The sequence below is a fragment of the Podarcis cretensis genome (assembly GCF_951804945.1).
Source record: "Podarcis cretensis genome assembly, chromosome: 7".
NCBI classification, from domain to species: Eukaryota; Metazoa; Chordata; class Lepidosauria; order Squamata; family Lacertidae; genus Podarcis; species Podarcis cretensis.
Genome location: NC_137176.1, coordinates 66,500,189 through 66,526,824, shown reverse-complemented (window position 1 = coordinate 66,526,824; position 26,636 = coordinate 66,500,189). Strand labels below are relative to the sequence as shown.

The 26,636-nt window shown below is 42.3% G+C and overlaps 1 protein-coding gene across 1 annotated transcript; it reads left to right on the top strand.

The window, feature by feature from the left end:
* Positions 1 to 1,048: 1,048 nt before the first annotated feature.
* On the top strand, positions 1,049 to 20,896 carry TMEM64 (transmembrane protein 64). The gene is made up of 3 exons (XM_079984872.1): positions 1,049 to 2,544; positions 17,126 to 17,281; positions 18,406 to 20,896. The coding sequence occupies exons 1-3, from the start codon at positions 1,768 to 1,770 to the stop codon at positions 18,595 to 18,597; spliced, it is 1,125 nt and encodes a 374-aa protein (XP_079840998.1). The 5' UTR covers positions 1,049 to 1,767; the 3' UTR covers positions 18,598 to 20,896.
* The last annotated feature ends 5,740 nt before the right edge of the window (positions 20,897 to 26,636 follow it).

Genomic DNA, 26,636 nt, shown 5'->3' with positions numbered 1-26,636 from the left:
TTGTCTATATATATCAGGTGATCTGAAAGGACGTGTTCATCCTGGTATAATATGGTGCCAAGAGAACAGATGCATATTTATTAATATGAACATTTTAAACTTTAATATGACAACAGCTGTAACAGTTAACAAAGAAATTATCTTCTTTGCTTAAATGGACAGCTCCAAGCTGAGAAACAAGTTGTGAAACTTACCAGACATCAAAACATTAACAAACGTCTAAATAGGAGGCCACCTTTGAGCTTGAGGCCCTGAGTCAAAAGGCCCCCCCGCCCCCCCCATTGGTCTAGGATTGTGCTGTTTTTTTAACTTTTGTGGGCAAAAGTCCACTTCATCAGATGCAGCATACACGTGTGTGAAGAGAACAAAAAGAGAAGTAAACAGTGGAAACAAATGTCACAACACGCAAAAAGTACAGTTCAACTGACATTTGAGCAGCTTTCGCAGGAGAGTTAAATTCTCCACGCTTGGCACCAATACCTCCCATGGCTGATTGGGGGAGTTTGGTGCCCACCATTCACAACCTGGGGCTCAGTTTCTTCCTTGCAATAGAATCCTCTGAAATCTATGGGCTTCAGCAGGCCTAACCCTGCATGGTATCTCAGTGGGCCACCATGTGACAGGTGCTAGGGGGTCACTAGGTGACAGGGGGCTGGGATTGACTCTGTGCCATGTGTGCACAGCCCATGTACACAATATGTAAACACCTGCATAAGCAGCCTGCATGCAATAATGTATATATCATGGGTGAAGCAAGTATCCTGGACATTCTGCGTGAAATTCCCAGGTATGCAGAGGCTCAGGCACAGCTGTGTACATGGGAGAGGGCACTGCATGTAAAAAAAGCATGATCTGTGTGGGCGCCAACTTGAATAAAATATTGTGAGGGGGAACATGCCTTCATAATCGATCACAAGGCGTGCTGCACGCACACTATTTGAATGACAATGCCTATCAATTTTTCTTTGGTGTGTGTGTGGGGGGGGGGGGAATCGGCTCCCTCAAATATTTTATTGCGAGGGGCGGGCACCAAATGGGCTGTAAGAGTTGGCTCCACTCGTGACGAGGACGCCCTTTCACGCGTTTGCGTGGCAGCACCCGCGTTCTGCGCGTGAAACTCGTTTAGGACCGTGAGGGAGGATGAGGTGACGATTCGTGAGGGCGACGCTCTGCGTGGAAAGCGAAGCCTCCGTTCAACGGTTGTTTTTTTGTCAGGGGGGGGCGTTGGTTTGTTCTCTCTGAGCGGGACATATTCGTGAGGGGTTTCCTTTAATGTGCGCAGATAACGTATCTGCGTGAGGCGGAGGCGGCGGAGGCCCGCGCACCTCCCCCTCGCCCAGCGCCGCCCACCGGCCTCTTCTCTCCCGCTGCCACATCGTCCGGCGGCGCCGTCTCCTCCTCCCTCACGCGGGCGGCCGCCTCCGCGCGGAGGCTCCCCCGCAGCCGCCGCGGCTGGAGTTCAGGTCGGGGCGGTGCTTCCACGAAGAAGGCGACCGGGTGGCGCGGCCTTGAAGAGAGCCGGCGGGAAATGGAGCCCTGCTGCCGCTCCCTGGGACGCCTGCTCCGCCAAGGCCGCAGCTGCCGAGCCCGCCCGTTCCCCGTTTAAAAGCTCTCCCGCCTGCCTCGCAAGCCTTGCTTCTCCTCGGCGGTGGCGGCGCCGGAGATGTGCGAGCGGCCGCCGCCGCCTGCGAAGCCGGGAAGGAGGCGAAGCAGCCGGCCGCTCTGGTCGCCGTAGACGCCGCCGAAGCAGCCGCCGCCGCCCGGGCGATGTGGAGCTTGGGCGCGACGGCGCTGCAGCTGCTCTCGCGGGCGGCCAAGCACGCCTTCGCCCAGGGAGCCCGGCAGGACCTGAACCGCTGGCTGCCCCGGCAGGGGGCGGCGACGGCGGCGGCGGAGCCGGGCGAGGCGCCGGGCCGCGGAGGAGCCTCCGAGGGGCTGTTTTGGGGAGAGCAGAACGGGCTGCACCATTACCCGCCGCCTCCGCCCCACCACCCTTCCGTGGAGCCGTCGGTGGAGATCCTGCTGTGCCAGCTGCCCGAAGTGGGTCCCGGCTTGTCCGAGGGCAGGACGTGGCGCTGCTCGGGCTGCCTGCTGGGCACCTGCTGGTGCAAGAGCTGCCTGAGCGCGTGCTTCTTGGCGGCGCTGTGCTTCGCCTCGCTCGCCCTGGTGCGCCAGTACCTGCGCGACCTGATGCTGTGGGCCGAGAGCCTGGACAGCCTGGCCGGCGTGCTGCTCTTCACCGTGGGCTTCATCGTGGTGTCCTTCCCGTGCGGCTGGGGCTACATCCTGCTCAACGTGGCAGCCGGCTACCTCTACGGCTTCGTGCTGGGCATGGGCCTCATGGTGCTGGGGGTCCTCATCGGCACCTTCATCTCCCATGTGGTCTGCAGGAAGCTGCTGGCGGAATGGGTGCTGGCCAGGATCCAGGGCAGCGAGAAGCTCGCCGCTGTCATCCGCGTGGTGGAGGGAGGAAGTGGCCTCAAGGTGGTGGCTCTGGCCAGGCTCACCCCGATACCCTTCGGGCTCCAAAACGCCGTCTTCTCGGTGAGTAGCTCTTTGCAAGAAGCTCGGGGGTGCCCGAAGGGATGCCCTTTGCTCTCAGATGCCTGGCTTGTAAAGGGTATTAATACAGAATAGAAAGCATTGGAGAGCCATTTGGGAATAGAACATATATTCTGCCAAATCTAGGTTTTGTGTTCAGATTGTCGATGGGGAGAATGCAAATGATATTGAAAAGCATTGCTTGTGGAGATAGGCTTGGACATTCAGAACTGTTTGAAAGATTTTTGTTTTTCTCCATGGGAGTGGTTTTGAAAAGTTTGCCATGGAAGCATTTAATATATGGGAACCATAAGTCTATGCTGATTATCCAGGAAAGATAAGTAAGGGCCAAATATTACTTGAATGTATATAATGGTAATCCAACATTCTCTTGTAGATCTGATCTGAAGCAGAGGTGCAGAGGCAAAAGGATTCTCAAATCTTTGCCTGCATCAAGTGACATCTTTCCCCTGCTTCTTGCAGGATTATAAAAGCGTAACTTTTAAAACACATAGGGAAAGCTATTTATGGTGCAATCCTAAACTCACTGAACACAATGAGACTTGGAAAACATGCATAGGATTGTTCTATTAGAGTGGGGAAATTAGCAGGAAAAGGTTGAAGCATCCTTACCTGCTGCTGCCTCCACTGTTGATTAGCCCCACAGGCAGCAGTGTTTTATTAGGTCTCTTGGGCTACAATCAACCATTACGCACATTTGAGTGCAACTTGTACTTTGGTCTGAGTAGGATAGTAAATTCCAGCTGCCTCTTTCAGCTTTTCTGAAAAGTCTTCATGGCTTTTAAATTTCCACATAACTTCAAAAATTCCTTACATGGAATTCCAAAACAATTCTTAAGGAGAATACTCCTGCATCAGAAAAAGCTCCAATTTCCTTCTAACATCAAAAGAAAACTCCGTTAGAAGGAAATAAAGGTTCAATAAAATTATAGGGGCCAATTCTGTTCTTCAAATTTATGTGGTACCAAAGCATTACTGTTTTTCAAACTTGTGTCAACAATCCTTTTGATATTTAAAATAGGGAGGGTTAACTTCACATTTTCCTATAAGAAAGGTGTAGGTACTGTTGAGTTGGGACTCTTGGAAAAAGCATGTGTCTAACTTTGTACAATTTTAAAGCTATAGGAGAGAACTTGCAGATAACCCTTGCTTGAATGTTATAAATATTTTAATCATGTGACTTGACTTTACTATGTGTAAATAGGTGATCATAATAGGGTTTTTTTGGGGGGGGGCTGGGAAATCTTAACCATACCGTAGTTTGCTCTTATTATAATTCCCCCCCCCAATAACATGCAGAAAGAACATACAACTATGTAGATCAGCAGTAGTGCTATGCATCCCCCAGAGTGTAAACATATCTTTGAAAAAATCCAGCTTACTAGAGTGACTCTTCAGTGATATTATTAGTGATAAAGGGGAAAAGCAAGTGTTTTGAAACACCAACAGTTTGAATTAGGGATAGCTCAGTGGGTAGAGCAGGAGAGACAATCTCAGGGTTATGGGTTCAAACCCCATGTTGGCCAAAATATTCCTTCAAGGCGGGATGTTGGACTAGATGACCCTCGTGGTCCCTTCCAACTCTACAATTCTATGATTCTACATTTATCACATTCAAGTGCCTTACCAATGCAGTCTTATGCATGCCTACTCAGATGTAAGCCCCACTGAGTTCATTGGGGTTTACTTCCATGTAATACTGTGTAGAGATGAGGTATGCAAACTTTAAAAAAAAGTTGGAGTTGACAATCTGGTAACTGAGTTTATTTTTTAGTACTTTTTAGAGGTTTAGTAAACCTTGAGAGTTGACTTTTTAGTAAGTATGCTTAGAATTGCATCTTCAGTTACTTGCTTTGGGATTACTGCTATGATGCTGAGCTTATGTGTTCTTCAGTTTGTGTTTATCCTTATTCTGTGATGCCCTCTTAGATAGTCTCCCAGCTCTTTGACAGCTGATTCTGAGTAAACAGCTCTTGTGAAATGACTACAACATTTAAAGGACTGAACCATGTGGGCAGATGCTGATCGTATTGGTGTCTCCAAGGAATTGGTTCACGTCTGTGCAGTTCAGTCACTTAAACACTCTCCCAACCCTGTGGGAGCTGTTTACAGATAAGTGGCTTTTACAGGACCAGAAGATTGCCTAAAGGTGCCTGTGTGTTGCTCCTTAAAGCGTACTGTGCATTAGTGCACCTGCAACATTTTAATTTGAGCCAGCGATCCTTTTTGGAGCAAGCGTCCCAAAGTGTAACTCAATAACAGTAGATCATAAAAGAGTATGAGACTGTGTGTATTCTTTGATAGCAATATCACAGTGGTACTCCTAAGAGATGATAATGAAATTCAACGAAGAGTCTTGTGGCACCTTAAAGGCTTTTATTAAGGCATGACCTTTGGTGCATCCATCTGGTGACATGGGTTCTGCTCCACAAAAGCTTTTGCCATAATCAGTTTGCTGTCTTTAAAGAACCACTCTTTGCTTTTTGCTTCAGCGGACTAACAAGCCCACCCTTTTGAAAATTGCTATAATGAAATCTAGTAATACTACAAATGGATGAACCATGGAAGACATTAAATCACATCTGTAACTCATTTCTGGAAAATAATATTTCAGTATGCTAGATACATAGGGACATCTGGATTCTGTAATTTAGTATGACATCTGGAACTCACTCCTTTCTGTTACTTTTTTCATTGTTTTAGTACCTGTGTGAAATTGATACTCTTTGATATGTGTAATATTTCATATACTTTTGGTATGTGTAATATTTCATTATACCTTCATGGTCTATCTTTTATGATGGTTTTTCAACTTCTTATTGTTTTCGGGATATGCTGTCCTAGTTGTGGCAGTTTTTCACAAAATAAGGATATAACATAAATGGTGCAACATGTAAGGAGTCTGGACCTAGCACTTATAGTTGCTTTCTTAATGGCATTCTGCATGGGAATTTCAGGGAACCAAGGAACTTTTAATTAGTCAGAGAAAAAGTAACCTAAAGACTTGTCATTATTAGCACCCTTCTGTCTCAAGAGACAATGGAGTACACCTCTGGGGGTGAAGTCAAATCGCTGGAGAATCACAGCACCTGCTGTGGCTGCAGAGACCAGTAACTTGTAACAGCTGCCTCCCACATTGTTTTTGCTGTATTAACACCTGGTGCTATTAGTGACCTCTCTGGGGCACAAGCCTGAGCAGTGTGTATGGAGATATGGAGGTCCTGGGCTGCCCAGACAACAAGACTTCCCTCTCAGCCTTGCTGATTTGGTACAAAGGAAAACAAAATATGTTTGGCACCAGCTTGGCTGCAGGAATTGCTGAAAGGAGGCATATGAGGCTTAGGGACTTCACTGTACCTTTCTCACGAATTGCAATGGCAGCAGAGGTTTAGGATCAGAGTTTTCCTTTTCCCTTTTCTTTCCCGGGTTGACAAGCCCAGTTTGCCCCTCATTTCCCTCGACAGCACATGCAGTAACCGCCTTCTTGACCATTGGACCCACTGTTGGTCTCATCCACTCAACCACCGGAGGCTGACTTTGTACATGGGGAGTCTCTAACTCACCAAGAGATTGAGACCCATTGGCTACCCTCACCTGGTTTAGCTGGGGTGTGGCTGCTGTCGCATGCTGATAGCTCTCACCTGTGGCTCCGATAAGCTGAGTGCAGAGTGGCAGAGTGGGAATGAAAGGTGGAAAAGCTACCTCAGAAGGAGCACAGCATTTCCCCCACCAGAGTTACTTCTTGTTGTTTAGTCGTTTAGTCGTGTCTGACTCTTCGTGACCCTGTGGACCAGAGCACGCCAGGCACTTCTGTCTTCCACTGCCTCCCACAGTTTGGTCAAACTCATGCTGGTAGCTTCGAAGACACTATCCAACCATCTCGTCCTCTGTCGTCGCCTTCTCCTTGTGCCCTCCATCTTTCCCAACATCAGGGTCTTTTCCAGGGAGTCTTCTCTTCTCATGAGGTGGCCAAAGTACTGGAGCCTCAGCTTCAGGATCTGTCCTTCCAGTGAGCACTCAGGGCTGATTTCCTTCAGACTGGATAGGTTTGATCTTCTTGCAGTCCATGGGACTCTCAAGAGTCTCCTCCAGCACCATAATTCAAAAGCATCAATTCTTCGGCGATCAGCCTTCTTTATGGTCCAGCTCTCACTTCCATACATCACTACTGGGAAAACCATAGGTATTACCAGAGTACTACCAGAGGTACTACCCCTCCCCTAATACCCCATACACTTCAATTTATAGGCTAGTTTCATAGAATTCTTACATTCTTACATCCAAGTCCTTTATGAGTATAAACTGATATGACATGTGTGAATTTGTTCAGTGGGGTGTATACAGCAAGCCCTTGAATAATTCTGGAATATCCTAACTGCAACCATCAGGTCATGCTAAACTGTTACAAGAGAGTAGATTCTGAGATTAATTATAATATCAGATGATTTCATTTAGCTTGAAAACATGATGGTACTCCCATTACTTCTGTTACTTTTGGAAGCTTGCAGAAATTGCTTGTATGTGATTCTAAGTATTCCTTTTAAGATGGAACTTTACTGTGTGGAAGTACTCCAGTACAGGAAATTAGTAAATAATGATCTATTGGAATAAAGGTAATTGGAGTCTGTTAGGAACACTTAGATATCCATGCTGCCCAGTCCTAAACTTGTGTACAGTACAGTACAGTAAGTTCCAGTATGTTCACTGGGACATAATCCCTCCCTTTTAGGTAAATTAGGATTGCAATTACAGTATAAACTAGGTTCATGGTTGTGAAAGGGAAGCATCTTGAGAGAGCAATTCCTTTTTGAGTGCCTTTAGTTTATCTGTTCTGCAATGCAGTGTGCAGGACTGTATATTAATGGATGCTTGATGCATGAAGCTTTTCCTACACAGATAAAAATCTCAGTGTAATGAAAAATTGTATGCTGTTGCTGGTAAAGGCAGGACAAGAGATTTTGCTACAAATAGCAGGGTGAATTGATTTAAATCACCGCAAAACCAGACAAATTGAAATCACTTAAATCAAGAGTATCATATGATTTGTGCTCTTCCTGATCAAACATCCACATTAGTTGATTATATAATTTAAGATACTGGTTTGCAACTAAATAAGAACCTTTATACTAGCTGGGACTAGGAGTATATTCTGAAGCCTTTGATCATGCAGCTAGCATGCCATTAGTGCTACAGAATTATATTTGCTGAAGAGGCAGGAAGGATAGTGCAATTGTGAGATTTGTTGGCATCTCTATGTACAAATATCGGTGACACTAAGCAATATTACTTATTTGAAGGCTAACTACACAGTCCACTGTATGTTTACTTAGATGCGAGTTCTGCTCTGTTCACTAGGACTTACTTTCATGTAAGCCCAAGGTTTCAGTTGTATGAATGTTTATTTGGGACTAAATCCTATTGAAATGATTGGGACTTCCTTCTAAATCCAAGTGCAGAGAATCACACTGCACACACGAAGGTGAATTTCTCCATGTCAATGGCAGTAGCCTCCTTATTTGGTTAGTAGAGTAAAAGGTTTGATGATGATGATGATGATGATTTTATTGCAAAGCTCAGGTAGTTGTAAAGCAGTAAAAACAACAACACCCAACCCTCTCCCATGTAGGTTGGTCAGTTGATCTGATGCGAGAAAAGATTATGTCTTCTGGACCCAACCCCCTATGATTTGACTATTTTGAATGGTAGGCAGTGCACAATCAGTACAACATGTCACTTATTGTGTCCTATTTATAATGCTTGACATCAAAAGTTGGCCTTTTCTTCTCCATTTCTTCCTTTGACATAAAAAGCAAGTGTTAAATCAATCTGCTTGGTAACAGATCATCAGACAATAAAGCTAAAATCCTGCAACCACTTAACATGGAAGTAAGCCTCATTTAGCTCAGTGGAACGTATTTCTGAGTAGACAAGAATATGCTTGCACTTTAAATGTAGGTATTAACATTTTTCATAAAATTTTAACAATGCTATCTTTACAAAGAAACTATAATTGAAAAATAAAAATGGAAAGGAAAGCAGAAAATGTGATCTAAATTTTCAGCTTTACATGATCAAGTTAATAAATGCTCAGGGCCATGCCAATGCAGTTAAGTTGCTTTCAGGACCATGTGTCATCTTCTGGCCCATGCACTCAACAGCATGGGTAAAGATCAGTGACTTTAAACAAACAAACAAAAGCAAATTGTCCTGAATGTAGGTGCAAGTACAGGCGTATTGGGTGATGTTGCATATTTATTAGCTTGATCATGAGTGGGTGTGTATTTGCATTACATTTTCTTTTCCCCCACAGTTAGAAGCTACTGTGTTTAGTTGCAACCAGGAAAACATTGCACTGATGACTAGGATAACATTTATCCAACGTGTCAGGTCAAAGGTAGTCCTTGACTCTTAGAGTGACAGCATTTCCAGAAAGATAAATAGTATTTGACAGTGAAGTAGTTAGCAGCCCACATGTCTTATCAGATGAACTACTTTTGTAAAAGCATGTCTTATTCCTGAGATGTATATTTTCTCTCTTTCTGAAATATATAAGCAAAAATACAAATATGAGAGGAAAAATTGTACAAAATCTTACATAAGAGTATCCAGAGAAAATACAGTGGTACCTCGGTTTTTCAACGTCTCCGTTGATGAACATTTTGGTTTTCGAATGCCGTAAACCTGGAAGTAAATGCTTCGGTTTTCAAACACACCTCAGAAGTCGAACATGCCACGCAGCTTCTGCTGAGTGCAAGCTCCTGAGGCCTAGCTGTTGGTTGTTGAGTCCTTGGTTTTTGAACATTTCAGAACCTGAACAGTCTTCTGGGATGGATTACGTTCGAAAACCGAGGTACCACTGTACTCATTTCTGCAGGAGAATGTTATAGTAGACATTTCAACACTGAGCAAAAGGGTTCATTCTATTTTATTAACTTTTAAAGAGTTATATATGTCAGACTCACCAAATCATTCATGTCAGACTCACCAAATCATTCAGAGCCTTTCTCATCCATTTTAATATCTGTCAATTACAACTTTAGGGCTAATAACAGGTTGTCAATTAATGCATTTTTCAGATGAAAAAGCAAAAAAACAAAACAAAACCCAAGGTTTTGAATTTATTTATTTGCATTTAAATAACAGTATCACAAATGGATCTAATTTCAGTTTACACCTGGCCATTTGATATATTACATCAATCACTTTCTTCCAAACTTCAACAACTGGAAGGCATTTCCTTCACAACTGCATGAAGCTGACACCTGATGATTGACATCTCCATCACTTATTATAAGTTCCATAAATATTGTTGACTTTATGTGGGGTGAAGAACTATTTGCATAATGATTTATATTGTGTTTCAGATTTAAGCAATATGAGAAGGATCTGATAGACTGAAAAACAGATGGCTGTTACCTTTTTTAAATCATTGGCCCCCTGCCCTTCATCAGTTGAAGTTTAAGGACATTCACACACTTTCACTGGGCACAATAGGCAAATATTTCTGTGTAATTTTGAGCTGATTCAAAAGGTGTTTCATGAACGAGGCTGTTTGCTTGTCTGGTTATAATACTTATATTCTGTTTGATAGATCCAAGAAGTTCTCAAAGCAGCTTACAAAATATTTTTATGTTATGATTGCATTCAATGATAGTTTTAGGAAGAGAAATAGTATAGCATCCATATGATGTTAGGTTATTTTGGAAGCATTTCCTTTCTTCATCCGTGGTCTTCCCTGCTGTTGCCAGGTAGCAATCCCACTGAGGATCACTGAGGCAAAGGAACTAAGGCTCAGCAGCTGGACCTCACTCAGCCCATGATGGAGGCAAGTCTTGGTCAAATCAAGTAGCTATTGTCTTCCTTCTTCAAAACCTACCTTGAAGAAAGACTACAACTACTTCCTCCTACCTTGAAGAAAGACTTTCTTAATACCAACTGTATGTAACATTTGGTAGTAACTTATTTTGGGCTCTATCCTAATCCTTCTTCTAAGGAGCTCAGGGAAGATGATAGCATTGTTGAAATGAAGAGAGACAGAATTCCCTATCCCCAGGATGCATGAGGTAGAGAGGAGAGTGGTGGGGAGGTAAAATCAATTAAAAATTATGGTAACCCTGTCTTTAATAAAAAAAGAAATCTGAATTTTAATACAAACATGTTGAAAGGCACAACATTTATTACTATGTGTGTCCCTTGGTCCCAGGTAATTATATTTTCCACCTACGTGTTCACTTCTTATATTATAAATATTTATGATGCTACCAGGCAAAAAGCCTAGGCATTTGTTTTTCATATCATAGAGGAATACAGTTTTGTGAGGTAGCTACTGCAGCCAGCAACCATTTTACAGCCAATTGATATGCAATTGCCGACACGCAGGTCCTTTTGGACCCAGAAGAAGGTGAAACAGAGGTGGCCGATGTGCTGTGCGGCCAGAACGGAACCCCCACGTGAAATGGTTGCCACCTGCTTCTGATCTGCAAAATTCTAGGCACTTGCTACCGTCTGATCGTAGTCACAGTTATGTAGAAGTAAGCCTCACTTTGTTCAGTGGGACTTACTTCCTTATAACTGATCAAAGGACTACAACCTTAGCCTTCAAGTAAGTGGTCTTGCTTAATATTCTTGTATGTCTACAGCAAAAGCCAAAAAGACATAATTATGTTTCATAAATCTGTGGTGCTAAAGGTTTTGAATTATGCTCCTAGATTACATAAAGATAGATAAAAACCATGTTTTAATTGTTAAAGTAGCCCATTAGTACACATATATTTAGGAAGGGTATGAATTTCAAAATGAGGAACCTAATAGAAGTTAATTATTCTAATTGGTCTTTTTTCTTTCTCTTGGTAACTTAAATCAAAATAGATAACTAAATAAAGACCAGTCTGCTCTATTTGCAAAGCAGTGTGAGAAATAAATAATAAATAATAAATATCTGATTAGCCCTTTGTCTCTCAACCAAGAAAGTAACTTCCTTCAACTGTGCAGAATTTGTGGTTTGTTTCTTAGTGGATCACTATGGTGTGTGGTCTCCAAACTTAGATGTTCTGCATTCCCCCCCCCCCCCCCCCAAAAAAGGTGTTGAGGTGAAAATCTTATCTGGATCCCTCTGAGGTCTAAATTGCACATGATGTTAAGGGCATTGCTTGCTGTGTCCTTTGGGGTTCTTTTATTTGCTAGTAAGTGTGTGTACACATTTGTCCGGGACTCAAGGCGGCTTTGCATAGATAAAATAGAAAAAGCTAAAAACAGAAAAGACAATAATTAACATAATTTAAGATAGATCCATTAGAAACACAGGCAACAATAAAAGCCTGTTGGAATAGAAACATCTTCACCTTCCGACGGAAGGACAGCAAGGGGAGAGCCTGTCTAGGAAGGGAGTTCTGAGATCTTGGAGCAGTCACCAAGAAGGCCCTCTCCCATGTCCAGACCTGAGATCCTGGGCAGGTTCATATGAAGGAATAGGGGTCTTTCAGATAGCTTGAGGTTGGAGTAGCATCTCAGTGACAGACTCTGCTCCCGTTGCACACAAGTTTGTTTGAACATCTGCCTTCTATTGAGTCGGACTGTTGCTTCAACACTGACTGGCAGCAGCTTTCCAGGACAGGAGTCTTTCCTAGCCTTACTTGGAGGTGCTGGAGATTGCTGAATATAAAGCATGTGCTCTGCCACTGAGCTGTAACCTTTCCCCCAAACTTTCTGTAAGGATTTGGGTGTCTATGTTTTTATGAGCCAGGGGTGAAGTCCGCTGACCCATTCCTATCCCTCCTCCCACCATGTGAATCCTGGTTAAAATGCCTATAAAAAACAATCTTGTAAATTGAGTTCTTCCAGGTTTCTCTCTTTCCCCCTACATTACAGTTTTTAAAAAAGGTTCTGACATAAAAATAGATATGCAAATTGTTTTATCAAATATATGTGCCCTAATTTTATTTAAGCACAAAATAGTGTTTATTTTCTATATTTGAAAAAGGTATGGTGACTTTAGATTGGATTTAATTTCATCTTGCTAATGAGTTCACTAGACATGCCTCTTTCCTACTGTATAATACTTAGTCCTGAGCCATTTTAGGATGAAAGAAGAAGCAAAGATCATGATCTGTACAGATAACATCTTACCAGTAGCCTGGGTACATTACAGGCTGAACAAGTTTACTGTCGAGAGGTGTTCATCTAATCCTTGTGATTGTTTCAGAGTACGGTCAAATTTAATGAGTGCCCTACTTAGTATATCTGGTTTCTAATTTAATATTTAAAAGGCAGAGAAAGTACTAGTTGCATCCTCCTGGCAATAAAGTAGGTCTCCCATGTGTAAGCTTTCGTAATGTCCCAGATTTCAACAGAATTACAAAAGTTATCAGAAAGTGCCTTTTGGATATATAACGCTGGTAAGTTTATTCACATACCTGTCAATAAAATTTGCTGTAAAACTTCTGCCTAAGTTGAATTCATGCTTCTGGTGCAAATACTTTCTTGGATTTAGCAGTACTGTAATAAATTGCCTAAAATTGTGAAGTAATTTGTTCACTACTCAAGTGTTTCAGCTGATCACCTTACTGGAGTGCTAAAATGTATTTGATTACTCATGTCACCGCTTCATTTTGAAGAGATATTGTTAAAATACCAACACTAAAATAGTGGCTACAGGCTATGTTGTGAATTTTTTTTTTTAAATCATTGTTCTAATGCTACATAATGTAATGGTACATAATGCTAAAATGAATAGAATATCATTTTAACGTGTCTTAAAGTGTCTGCTGGGAAGGACTGTTTTCGTTAAAACTTTAGAAGCTTTGGGTCTTTGTATTGCTTGACTTAGGAACATGTTTTAGACCAGCCATGTTGTACTTCAGGCCCCCGTACCTAAATAGGCCTGTGAAGTGGATTTGAAAAAAACCTACCATGTCCAACTGTTCCATCACCTGACATTCATATGGCATCAGGTGCTGTAGTGGTGATGTCTCTGTGCCTAATTCCAAAACGAAAATTGGGGGCGCACTATAGGTACACTTCTGATTCTTTCATTCCAGTGACTGCTTCAGTTTGGCACTTTAAAAATTGGTGCCAGATTCAAGTGGAAAAGAAAAATTGGGAGGGCATTTAGAGTACATTCCTGATTCTTCTTTTGCAGCCAGGGTTTAAAATTTGAATCACCTGATGTCATATGATGACAGATGATTGACCGGTGGGTGGCCTTGCTCACCTGTCAAAGTCGCCTGTGGGTGGGCCAATTGAGGGTCTGGTTTGTCAGCTGCATCAAGTTTCCCTGAAGCTTCAGCTGTTGGAGAATGCAGCACCCCTGATGTTGACAAGTGATAAACAGGCCAATTCTTCATCAGCTTTACTGGCTACCTATTGGCTTCTAGGAACAATTTAAATTGCTGGTATTGACCTTTTAAAGCAGGCTTCCTTAAACTTGGCCTTCCAGATGTTTTGAGACTACAATTACCACCATCCCTGACCACTGGTCCTGCTAGCTAGGGATCATGGGAGTTGTAGGCCAAAAACATTTGGAGGGTTGAGTTTGAGCAAGCCACCACTGTAGGGGTGAGGAGTTGCATTGGTAGAGATGGATTAGGTAGTTCCTTTTGGCTCTCTTTTTCAGTCCCTGTGTGGAATGATTGGCAGAAATAGAACGGTGTAATTTTTATTGTTTCTACTCGTTGTTGCATTGTTCTACTATTCAAATAACATTTGTATGTTTAAGTGGTTTTATCAGATATTTTATGTTCCCTTGGAAAACACTGTTGTTAGGTGGCTGACAAGTCTATAAAATAAATAGAAAAGGTAAAGGTACCCCTGACTGTTAGGTCCAGTCACGGACAAGTCTGGGCTCTATAGGCTGAGGGAGCTGGTCTTTGTCCGCAGACAGCTTCTGGGTCATGTGGCCAGCATGAATAAGCCACTTCTGGCAATCCAGAGCAGCTCACAGAAACACTGTTTACCTTCCTGCCGGAGCAGTACCTGTTTATCTACTTGCACTTTGACGTGCTTTTGAACTGCCAGGTGGGCAAGAGCTGGGACTGAACAACGGGCGCTCACCCCGTCACAGGGATTCGAACCGCCAACCTTCTGATCAGCGAGCCCTAGGCTCTGTGGTTTAGACCACAGCGCCACCCGTGTCCCTTAAAACAAATAAAACTAAACTACAAATTAGAAACTGTATTTCTAAATATATGGAAAAAGCCTACCAGCAGTTGGGCTATTAAACATGACATACCGTATTTTTCGCCCTATAGGGGGCACCGGCCCAAAGGGCGCACCTAGTTTTCAGGGGGGGAAATCAAGGAAAAAAATATTCCCGCTGCCCCCAATCCTCTGGGACTGGTGATAGGGGGGAGCGCTGCTTTCCCCCACCACCAGCCTCAAAGAGCAGACTCTCCCGGCTTCAGTGAAAGCAACGCGAAGCCTCCGGAGCGCAGGCTTCGGAGGCTTCGCGTTGCTATCGCTGAAGCCAAGGAGCCTGCATTCGCCCCATAGGATGCACACACATTTCCCCTTCATTTTTGGAGGGGGAAAAGTGCGTCCTATAGGGCGAAAAATACGGTACTAGATTACTCTCAGAGCCTTAACACTGTTGGCAGTATGTATCGTCACAGGCCTCTAGTATGAGTACTAGAATGCTTCTTTGTCTTTCTGTGGGCAAGCTCCTACTTGGAATGTATTACCAAAGGTAACTTATAAATACATTCCTATTTTAAAATATAATGTGTTTGTCATACTGAATTTATAACCAGGATATACTTGGCTATGTATCAAAGGAGCCACACCCTGGGAATGGCTTCAACTGGCTGGCTAAGCCAGGTGAGGGTAGCTGATGGGTCTCAAACCCTTGGTGAGTTAGGGACTTCTGCATGCAAAGACATGCTCTGGCAGATTGAGCAGATGAGACCAATAGTGGGTCCAACAGTCAAGAAGGTGTTTTCTGCACATGCTGTAGGGAAATGAGGGGCATATGAGGCTTGTCAACCTGGGAAGGATAACAGTTGCTTGCAGGATATCTGTGGGAGAAGAAAAGGCTAAGGAATAAACCCTGCAGAAATCTGGAATGGAGTCCCTAAAGCGGTTGGATGGCACGTTGTATGCCCCCTTCTGGCAACTCCTGCAGCCAAGCTGGTATTAAACATACTGTTCTGCTTTCCGTTGGACCACATCAGCCAGGCTGAGAGGGGGGAAGCCCAGCACCTCCATACACAGTGCCCAGACTTGTGCCCCAAGGAGGTTACTTCAGTGCTGCTAATGCAGGGTTTGACTTCACCTCTGGAGGTGCACTCCATTGTCTCTCAAGACAGCCGGATGTCAACAAAAATAGCAAAAACCTGTCATAATCTCCAATTCTGTTTGAAAGTTATTTGTTGTTTATCCACTATTTCACTAAGGGGTTCAAGGCAATATACATGATCCCTTCCCACCTTTTTTAATCCTTATGTCTCCTCAATATTAGTGGAGCACCCTCTGTCATTACAGTGGTACCTCTGGATACGAACAGGATCTGCTCTGGAGGCCTGTTCGCATCCTGAAGTAAACACAACCCGTGTCTGCGCGTGCGCGGGTCGTGATTTGCCGCTTCCGCGCATACACGTGACGTCATTTTGACCATCTGCGCGAGTGGCGAAACCCGGAAGTAATGCGTTCCGTTACTTCCGGGTCATCGCAGAGCGCAACCCAAAAGCGCTCAACCTGAAGCAACTTCAACCCGAGGTATGACTGTATATCACAATAACTCAAAATTAAAAAAGATTATGGTTATTTTCCATAATCCTCATCTTGTCTACTTTATTGTAAAACTTTCATTTTTGTTGTACAAAAATTTGGGGCAAGCAGTGTGATGTCTGTAGAAAGAGGTTCAAATGAAATATAGAACAGGAGCATCACTCTGGACTGTGATGCAGAAATATAGTCATAAATGGCTTCTTAAGAACACTACAATGTTTTGAGAAAAAGTTTCCAATTTATTTCCGAATCTAGATCTGAGGAAACATCCTTAAAAACAAAATGAAAGGAATCTGGTATGAACTGCAGAGTTCTGCAGTTGCAGGAATTGTAGTAAATGGCATATCCTACTTGAACTGTATAGTCAAAAGCTATACAAAAAAGTTGGAAAAGTGATTTAACTGGAAGAACTAATAGGTCTATTTTCATAAATGTATTCAGTGGAATTTTCCATGTAGCTACTTATTTACTTCCTGATTTGGACCTTTTCCTGAAATAAGTTATGCATCTAGTAATCCAAAATGATTGTAATAGTATTTTAACTTTTACTTTTAGCATTCATAAAGAATTTTTGAAATCCTTAAGCCAATTAAAATATGTAAAAATATTTTCCCAGTAGACATGTAGCTTCATAGATGTTGTCATGGATTTTGTACTTCAAAATAAATTTTAATTACTTGATGTTCAAATATGAACACTATGGTTGTACTCTTAGGTCTATTGCAGTAAGTGGTTCCTATTAGCCTTGGGGCTGGTGATGGTGTCTTTGGGAGATTTAGAACATGTAACTAATAAAGAGAATTCCTTTTTTCAGGTTACATTTTATGCCTTCTTTTTTATTTAGATAACGGATCTTTCATTACCAAACTATCTGATGGCTTCTTCCATTGGATTGCTTCCAACTCAACTCTTAAACTCCTATCTGGGCACCACCTTGCGCACTATGGAGGATGTCATTGCAGAACAAAGTGTTAGTGGCTACTTCATTTTTAGTTTACAGGTAAGCTATTTTTTTTAGCCCTTACTCAATTCATTTTTATAGCCTTTGTCTCATTGCGGTATGTTTTTAATGAAAGTAAGTCCCACTATGTTAAATGGTATTCACTCCCAGGTAATCTGCATGGTTAATATTGGCTTGGATCATAAGGCTCCTTTTATTTATATTATACTGTAGTGCAATTCTCTTTGAAAGCCATCCAAGTTGGTGTCCCATCACACAGTCTTGTGGGGGCGAGTTTTGTAGTTTGAGTATACAGTAGAATCTCTACTTACAACCACCTCCACTCGCGGATGTTCCAAGTTGCGACCGCCGCAAACCCGGAAGTAACTGGCAGATTTGCTGCTGTTTGCACATGCGCAGGAGCAGGCAATTGCTGTTTGCGCATGTACACAACGGTGCCTCTCCCAGCAACCCGTTTCACCATAAGGACGGGCCTCCAGAACTGATTGTGGTCGTGCGTAGAGGTTCCACTGTACAGTGGTGCCCCGCAAGATGAACGCCTCGCAAGACAGAAAACCCGCTAGACGAAAGGGTTTTCCGTTTTGGAGGCACTTTGCAAAACGAATTTCCCTATGGGCTTGCTTTGCAAGACGAAAATGTCTTGTGAGTTCCTGCGGGGTTTTTTCCCTCCCCCCCCCCTTTTCCTAAGCCGCTAAGCCGCTTATCAGCTGATCCGCTGATAAGCCGCTTAACAGCTGATCGCTAAAAGCCGCTAAACCGCTAATAGCGCTAATCCGCTAAGCTGTCAATGGGCTTGCTTCGCAAGACGAAAAAACCGCTATACGAAGAGCCTCACGGAACGGATTAATTTCGTCTTGCGAGGCACCACTGTATGTTGTGTGAGGAAGCTCTTTTCTTTTGTCTGTTCTGACTCTCCCCACATTTAGCTTCATTGAATAGCTTCGGATCATATGATATGAGAGGAGAAAAACTCCTTCCCTCCACTTTCTCTGCACTACACATATGTGAACGTGACATTCTTTTTAACGCAGTCGCTGCTAGCGTGACCTATAAAGCCTATTTAAAAGCTCACCTTTCTCCCACACTTTGAATCTTTTCCTTGTGCTTATTACTGCTGTTGAAAATGTTTTTTAAAAGCACTATCACTTCTGTTTCATTCACAGATTGTAATAAGTATAGGCCTCATGTTTTATGTTGTCCACCGGGCTCAAGTGGAATTGAATGCAGCCATAGTTGCATGTGAAATGGAAATGAAGACATCACTTGTTAAAAGCAGTCTACCAAGCAACAGCAACTCATCCTTTTGCAGCAAGAGGACGCTTGCATTTACTGGAGGAGGAATCAACATTGTATGAGTCCCGTCCCCCTCCTCCTGAAGTATTATATTAGCTTTTTTTGTGAATCTGGACAACCTAACATATTGCCTAGACATCTCTAAAAGACTTCAATCCCGAACAGTGGAGGATCTCCAACAACCTTGGTGGTTTTTAGATTGCAAAATGGGCGGCTTTTTGTAAGGTGGCTAAGTGACTGTAAATATAGATGTAAGTCTGGCTGCACCTTTCGTCATTATTATACGTGTCATGGCCTGTAGTCTGCACTTTAGGTTTGTTTTGTGTTTCCTTTTTCAAACGGAGAAAAAATACCCTTGAAGCAAATATTTTTTTCTTTTCTGCTTAGTGTTATTTATAAGGCTGACTAATAATATACAGTAGATCTTCAATGCTGGCGAATGAGTGTAAAGTATGCAACTCCATGTACAGTACTCTTGAATGTGCTTAGCTTTCAAAGTATTTCCAGAAAGCAGTATGTTCTTCTCTCACGAGCAAGAGGGCAATCCAGCAAAGGGAAGGTTCTGCTTCTTAGGGCTGGGAAGGCAAATAGTACTTTCTGAAAAGGACAGCTCTCTCCCTCCCAGTATCCAGGCATTTCCTGTCTGCGACAGGTTACAGGGTTTCTCCACAGTTCTTTTGGGGACCTGCTAAAAAAGGAAAGTGCGGGAGCATTTTTGCTATTTGGGGACTATTTGGCTCCCTTACCTTGCTTTTTTTTTAATTTCTTGTGGGGCCAGGGGGAGAACACATTATATAAATATTTGGTTGAATGTATTTTTGTAAGCCACTGAAATATTGTGGAGCCATTCATAATTTTTCACGTAAGTTTAAATCCTACATTGTGGGACTGAAGTGCTCTTATATAACGTTTTAAGTTACACTGTGTAATATGCAAAGTAAAAGAGAAACTACAAAGAACTTAATATGATTGTGGCCAATAGCAGTCTGAGGGAGAACTTGTAGGTGAAACACAAGTCTTTGACCTGGTTTTATCATCCTCGTGACGAAAAGGGCTCTTCCATTACAAACGCATTTCTAGCTAGTTAGAGTTTGGGGGGGGTGTAAATCGGCTTCGCACCATAAGACTTGCAAAGCAGGAGGAACTAAATCTCTCTGAAAATACTATGGTACTAACAAATAACGTGGCCTTTATTTTACGGGGAAGACCTTTTGGTTTTTCTTTAATAAAAGCTTTAAAAATCAACACAGTTCCTCCCTAATACTTTCCTCCGGTCATCAGATGATGCTCTTCTGGTATGTTTTGTGCAGTACATTGGTACTTGTACCAGTGAAATGCTGTGAAGATTGCATGTGCCCCTTCTTCTTTGCATGTGTGAAACATTTGCAAAAATTAGGAAAAACAGGTTTTCCATCTTAAAAAAAAATAAATGACTAGAAAAGGGCAGAAATGTCTTTCAAGGCTCAGGAATCCGTAAATGTTTTTAAAAGAATATATTTCATATGATATGATGGACTCTCCACAGAAGGATCGCCAAGTCTCTTCTTCGTGGGTTTGAACAGACTGAAATAATCTTGTGTGTGTCAGTTCCATAATTCTTTACAGATACATATTTGTATACTCTCAAAAATGCTTCATAGAAGTTGGAACCAGCACAAAACTACTTTGAACTCAAATCACCTTATTTTTTTGTCTTAATTAGTTTCTTGTCAACAATAAAGTACAATTTGGGCTGTTACAATTTTGTGTTAACTTATTGCCCCTCCCTTTCTTTTTTGTATGTGTGTCACCTGGATGCAATCGGTTTTGGGTTGTTGTTTTTTTGCCAGTTATGTATAAACTACCATCTGTAGTAAACAAGGGCCACAGTCTAAAACCATATGTCCATTAGCTTTTGTGTTTGGTTGTGGCAAATTGCTTTCAGGGTTATAGTTAGTCCGGAATAGTTTGCTATTGAGAATATACCATACTTTTTTTTGGTATAGTAATTGCACAGTTCCAATATGTCCCCAGTCACCTTGAAATGGTGGTCATACATCTTAGCAACATTTCCTTTCTTGAATCCATTGACATTTCTGGAACTACTTGCAAGCAACTGTTTTTTTTGGGGGGGGGGAATTTAGCGTTATTCTCCTACACCTGCATTAGTTTGTCCCTTTTGAAAACTGACAGTTCGGTTACTATCTAAGGGCACAGTTTGACAGTGAAAGATTGCTGATCCCTTTGTTACCAAGGGTTTTTATTTGAAAAGTAACTCCAGTAAGCAAAGTAACCTCGATGTCATCCCACTTAAGACTTTACCAATACATGTATTTTGTGGACTCATTTGATGACAACAATAAAGAAGACTTTGCAAAGCTGCATTCTCAAATGCTTTTAGTTCCATTATGTTTTGCAACCAAATTAACTTCACTGTGTAAACATTTTAAAACAATAATCTCCTTAAAGTTTCTGCTTTTGGCGTGATAACTTGTGTACAAGTTAATAGAAAATATGCATAAAAGCTTTTTCTTTTTGTATCTTGCCAATCATTTTATACAATAAATTCTTTATTCTGCTTGTGTAGATGTGAGCTTTAAGTCTTCTACTGTAGCATGTGGCTTGGCTCATTTGACAGAGCCACCTATGTATTATAAAACTGAAGTGTTACTTTCAAGCAGGCAGCCATCACTGGTAGAAGGCCTCTTGTCTGCTCCTGCTCAATGTGGGTTAAGCTATAGGCATTGGCTCCCTTTGTATGTTAGTACATGGAGGATCTTATATAGACTTAGAACACAGGAAGGTATTTCTAGTCAAGCATCCTGTTCTTTTGTGGCCAACCATATGCCTATCAGAAGTCCATAAGCAAGGCTGCTTAAAATAGAGGCGAAAACTTGGCATGAATACCACTTCTGCTGCATCCTGTTCTGTTTTAATGGCCACATCGAAATTCTGTGTGTTATCTAAATACTTTCCATGCACGTTAAGAAAAAAATTGTGTGATGTCTGGAATTTCTGGAATGTTATAAACCTTTTTGCATCAAGCCAGTTGCTTTCTTGGAATATTTTAACATCTCTTTCATTACAAGTCTTATCATGTCAGCAAGACCTGGCATGTGTGTTGGGGTTAGGGGCGTCAGTGCAGTTGAGTGTGAGAATGGGTGTGTTCTCAGTACATGTATGTGGCTCCCCCCCCCCGTCCTATGTGATAGTGAGGGAGAAATCCCCCCCCCCCACCATAGAGCCAAATAAGCCTTGTGGAAAATACTTAGGGGCTTGACAGAACCACTGGCACTAACCTGTATTGTCACACATAAACCAGGGGCCCGGTCTGTGTCAGTTCTAAAATTGTGAATGTGTTTTACATATGATGCTCCGAACGTGACTTTTGTCGTTGGAGGACAAAGCCTCTCCTAAGATCAAGCCTTTGCAGATGTTTTCAGTGCAGACATTGCAGGCCAAAAACATCGTCAGATGTTTTTTAAACAGTATAGTATGCAGTAGAAAGCTGTTTTGTTTGTAGCATGGATCTTCAGACTGTTCAGTTCTAAAGAGATCAGATCTGATCGATTATGATAAGTACCTGAGGATTATGAAGTTCATTCTTGCCATTTCCTGTAAAACTGAAATACCTCTGAGGACAGCAGTGATACTTGTTTCCATATCTCATTTTAAGCAGCTGATTCAGAGTTACAGTACCTCGCAGCATGATGTGCGAAGGCTAGAAAAATTACAGGAACCCTCCCCCCCCCCCCCCCGGTTTTTTGCTTGAAGCCTTTTTGGTTTTTTCCTGAAAAAAATTTAAAAATGGATTATGAAATATTTTCTTTTAGAATGATGAATGAAATATTTAAGGTAGGAAGGCAAGGTGTATGGAAAACAAGAGGAGACATACTTTTCAGTATAAATAATAATTTGTTTTACCATAATGTTGCAGGTTTCTGTTTTTATTTTTGTCATAAACCAGCAAAACCAGAGAATTGCTAGGCTACTTATACAGTAGTTCAACAACTTGTAGCTCCATTTGTGACAACAACTTTTAAAATAAAGGCAATTCACAATTATTGTCTGAACTACTTTTAGATATGATAATTCTGTGTTGAACCGAGGTATACATAATGCATTTTCCTGAAGTAACAAGCCACTCTGAGAATTTTCTTTATTTCTTTGCAATTGAGTGGCTAATGAAATTTTATGAAATAAATAAATTGACTTTCAATATGTAAAGACTGTGAAAAAAAGTTTGCACCCCCCATTTTTCTGAAGCTTTCTTGTTTCCCCCGAAATTTTACATGTCTACTCCCAGCCCAACATTTTATTTTCCTGTATAAAGGAGATCTGTGGCATTAAGTTTCTGAGCTGTTTGAATTCTGCATTGTTAATATCTAGAGCTATACTGACAGTGGCAGATTTAGAAAATGAGAAGCAGAGGGTGAAAGACTGGGCTGGGAAAACTTGCATGGGAGGCTGCTCTTGATCTTTCAGTCTGAAGGCAGCCGGCAAGACTCTGAATACCTGATGTGTCTCTGCTCTATTGATCTATTTTGCATAGCTCACCTAAAGGATGGCCACAAAATCTTTCAGGCATAGAGGGAATTGCTGAATTGCTGCCTATAAACCTACCGGAGTTCTTTCCTTTCAAACCACACTCAATTTCGGCTCTCGCTACTCTGTAAATTAGGTAGCTATACCGATTCCCCCCCCCCCCATAATCTTCCAATTATAAGTTAATATCCTGTCCTTGATTTGGGGAATTAATCGGGAATACAAAAATTAGCTTTGTGGATAACTCCACAAATGAGTTCCTATCACCACACAGGCGCTAGACAGACGTACAAGAAGGTGGCGAGAGGAGTTGTACTTGAATGCCTGAAGCAGCTTTCTTGGGGTCAGTAAGAATTAGTTGCTACTGTTGGCTGGGGTGATAGCTCCATCACCTCACCCTCCTGCAAGGCTAGCAGCCAACCTATTTGCTTAGCTGGGGGTGCAGAGAGGAGAGAGAGTTATGAAGTGTTTATATGCAGTTCAAACAAGATAGATGGCGTGGTCAATGGCCGAGTATGGCGTGTCGTATGTGGGCACGCTGCATTTGCTCTCATCCTTGGGTTTTATTTTCACTGACTTTTGTCAAATGCCTTGAATGAAAAGGCCCTAATAATCACAAAACTTGAAATTTAGTACCATTTGCCAGTGTTGCCCGGGGCAATTACTGTATTTTTTGCTCTAGAATACTCACTTTTTCCCTCCTAAAAAGTAAGGGGAAATGTGTGTGCGTCTTATGGAGTGAATGCAGGCTGCGCAGCTATCCCAGAAGCCGGAACAGCAAGAGGGATTGCTGCTTTCACTGTGCAGCGATCCCTCTTGCTGTTCTGGCTTCTGAGATTCAGAATATTTTTTTTCTTGTTTTCCTCCTCCAAAAACTAGGTGCGTCTTGTGGTCTGGTGCGTCTTTTAGAGTGAAAAATACAGTATTACCCTCTCGGAAGGGCTTCTGAATGTAGAAAGTTTTAGCGACTGTTTCTCACACTGTTCTGTGTGATCTCTGTGCAGTCATATGCCTTAGAGAGCAGCATTTCAGAAACTTCAAAAGCTCAGAAGAGCCTGCAGTCTCTGTCCCTGAGAAGGGGAACTCTATGAAAACTCTGGATCTATATGTGGCTCAAGGCTTTTTCCTCATTTTCTTTTCCATCACCGCCTGTATAGCATGATAGGAAACTTCCTTTAGAGCTTCAGAATATTTCTCGTAATCCTTGAAAGACTTTTTCACCTTGGCTTTAATCTGTTTTCATCTCCATTTAAAAAAAACTTCATCTTTAAACCAACCAACCAAAAGGATACAGGCGAAATGAGACACAAAGCATTTCCTTTCATTATTTTTAGGAAAAAACTCCTTCACTATTATCTTTTTTTTTAATGGGAAATTTCTGCAGATGCTATGTTTGATGTGTGAAGAAGGTTTTCTGTGCCTGACAGATATGACTGGTGTTTTCCTGCACCCCACAGGTTCATATCATCAGTTTCCACCCACACTGTTTGAGCTTCCTTGAGCAAAGAACGTCAAGACTAGGCAATGTGTGGCTCTCTCTGGATTTGGGCCTGAAATTTTTTTGAGTCGATATCCCTGCTTCTGTAGTGATGCCCCTGTCCAATGGTGCTCTTGTAGTAGCCTTCAAGGGCACTGGCACTTTCTGGCCTCATCTGATTTTGACGATGACCACCTGGCACAGGTGATTGGGGAATGCATCAAAATGCCACACTGGCCTTGATGGTGCCTGGAACGCCGCCAGTTCAGATATTTTATGGGTTTATCTTTCTATTCCCACAACATTGCTAGAGGGGATTAAGCCGACATGCAATTCCTTCAGGAAACTGACCTGGACAAGCCCTGAATCTGTCTGAGGCGGCCCCATTTCAGTTCTTGATTCAGGATTCATCTAAATCTTTTGCGCACACTTTGCATATGTGTATGTGCACACACTTTCAATGATTTGTGTAGCAAGTGGTCAAACAGTTTGCTTTCAGGTGTATATTATTAGGAATTGCATGTCTGCTATGCGTATCCTGCCACGATATTGGTGTTGGGCAGTCATGCTGGAGGTACTGTCAGTGTAATCTCTTCATTGCATTGGTTGACCTTCCTTTGGAACATTTTTTTTGTGGGTTGAACCTTGTTCAGATCAGTCCTCCAGGTTCATTTAAGAATTCAAAGGTCTCCTTTGAGCCTTCACATTCTGGGTATCTTGACAACAAAGCCTAATCTCAGTTTCTTTTGGAGAATCATAGAATTGTAGAGCCCTCTGAAGTGCAGGAATCTTGCCCAATGTGGAGCTCAAACCCACAACCCTGAGATTAAGAGTCTCATGCTCTACCGACTGAGCTACCAGTGACTAAAACCAATCTTTGCAAACACTCTTTAAGGGGGTCCCATTGCTTGATTTGCACAATGGCGCTATGGGTTCTTCCCATGCAGCTTGTGCTAAATGAGAGGAAAACTTCCCTGTACCCACCTCCAAATTGGTCATTTTGCTATTCTCCCATATACGTGTCTGTGCAGAGATTACAAAGAAGAAAGGCAGGTTGCTTATCTGTTGGTTTTTGTTGTTCCAAATGGCCATCTGTGTAGTCAACACTTCCTTGTTGCTGGCCTACCTTTTGATTTGGTCTTGTGTACAAATAACCCGATAGAGATCCTTGGAGCCAACCTTGAGCCATGCAGTGACTTGGAGTGGGGAGTGCAGTGTTTTCAAAACGCTGCACAGATGGTTGCTCAGCTCAGAGAACAACAGCTACACCTCAGGAGCATGCCATTCTGTGTAGCTCTGGTATTATGGGATGTACTCCCTGCTGAAAGATGAGACTCCTGGTCTGTATTGGCATTCTGCTGCCTTTTGAAGATGCATCTGTTTACACAAGTACTTCCTTGAGCTCTCGGCCTGAGTCTCTTGCTTTAATAGCTGTATTGTTTTAATGGGATTTGTTTTCTTGTGTATTTTTTTTTATTATCATTGATGTTTAGATTTTAATGTTTGCATAGCTGGTTTTTATACCACTTAGAAGTTTATTTTGGCACCAAGTGGCAGATAAATAAATGATTGGATGCGAGAGCCCTCCTTTGAAAGTTTACTTTGTAAGCTATGCCAATTGCTGAAAGTAATCAGGGCCTCTTAGGCTAAAAAGCCTCCACCTTTGGGACTCATTAGGAAGCTCCTGTTAATAAACACATGTACACAATCAAGTTTTCACTTTGACCCAGCAGAATTTTTTTGTATTGAATCTCTATAACCTGCTTAAGCATCCCTATACAGTGGTGCCTCGCAAGACGAAATAAATTCGTTCCGCGAGTTGCTTCGTCTTGCGATTTTTTCGTCTTGCGGAGCGCGGATTCCCTGGGTATTAACGGTTTTACGAAAAAGGAAGCAAACTCGCAAGACGTTTTCGTCTTGTGAAGCAAGCCCATAGGGAAATTCGTCTTGCGAAGCACCTCGAAAAACGGAAAACGCTTTCGTCTAGCGAGTTTTCCGTCTTGCGAGGCATTCGTCTTGTGGGGCACCACTGTATTTAAGACTGAACTGGGGAGCCAGTGGCCCCCCAGATGTTATTGAACTCAAACTCCCATCAGCCCC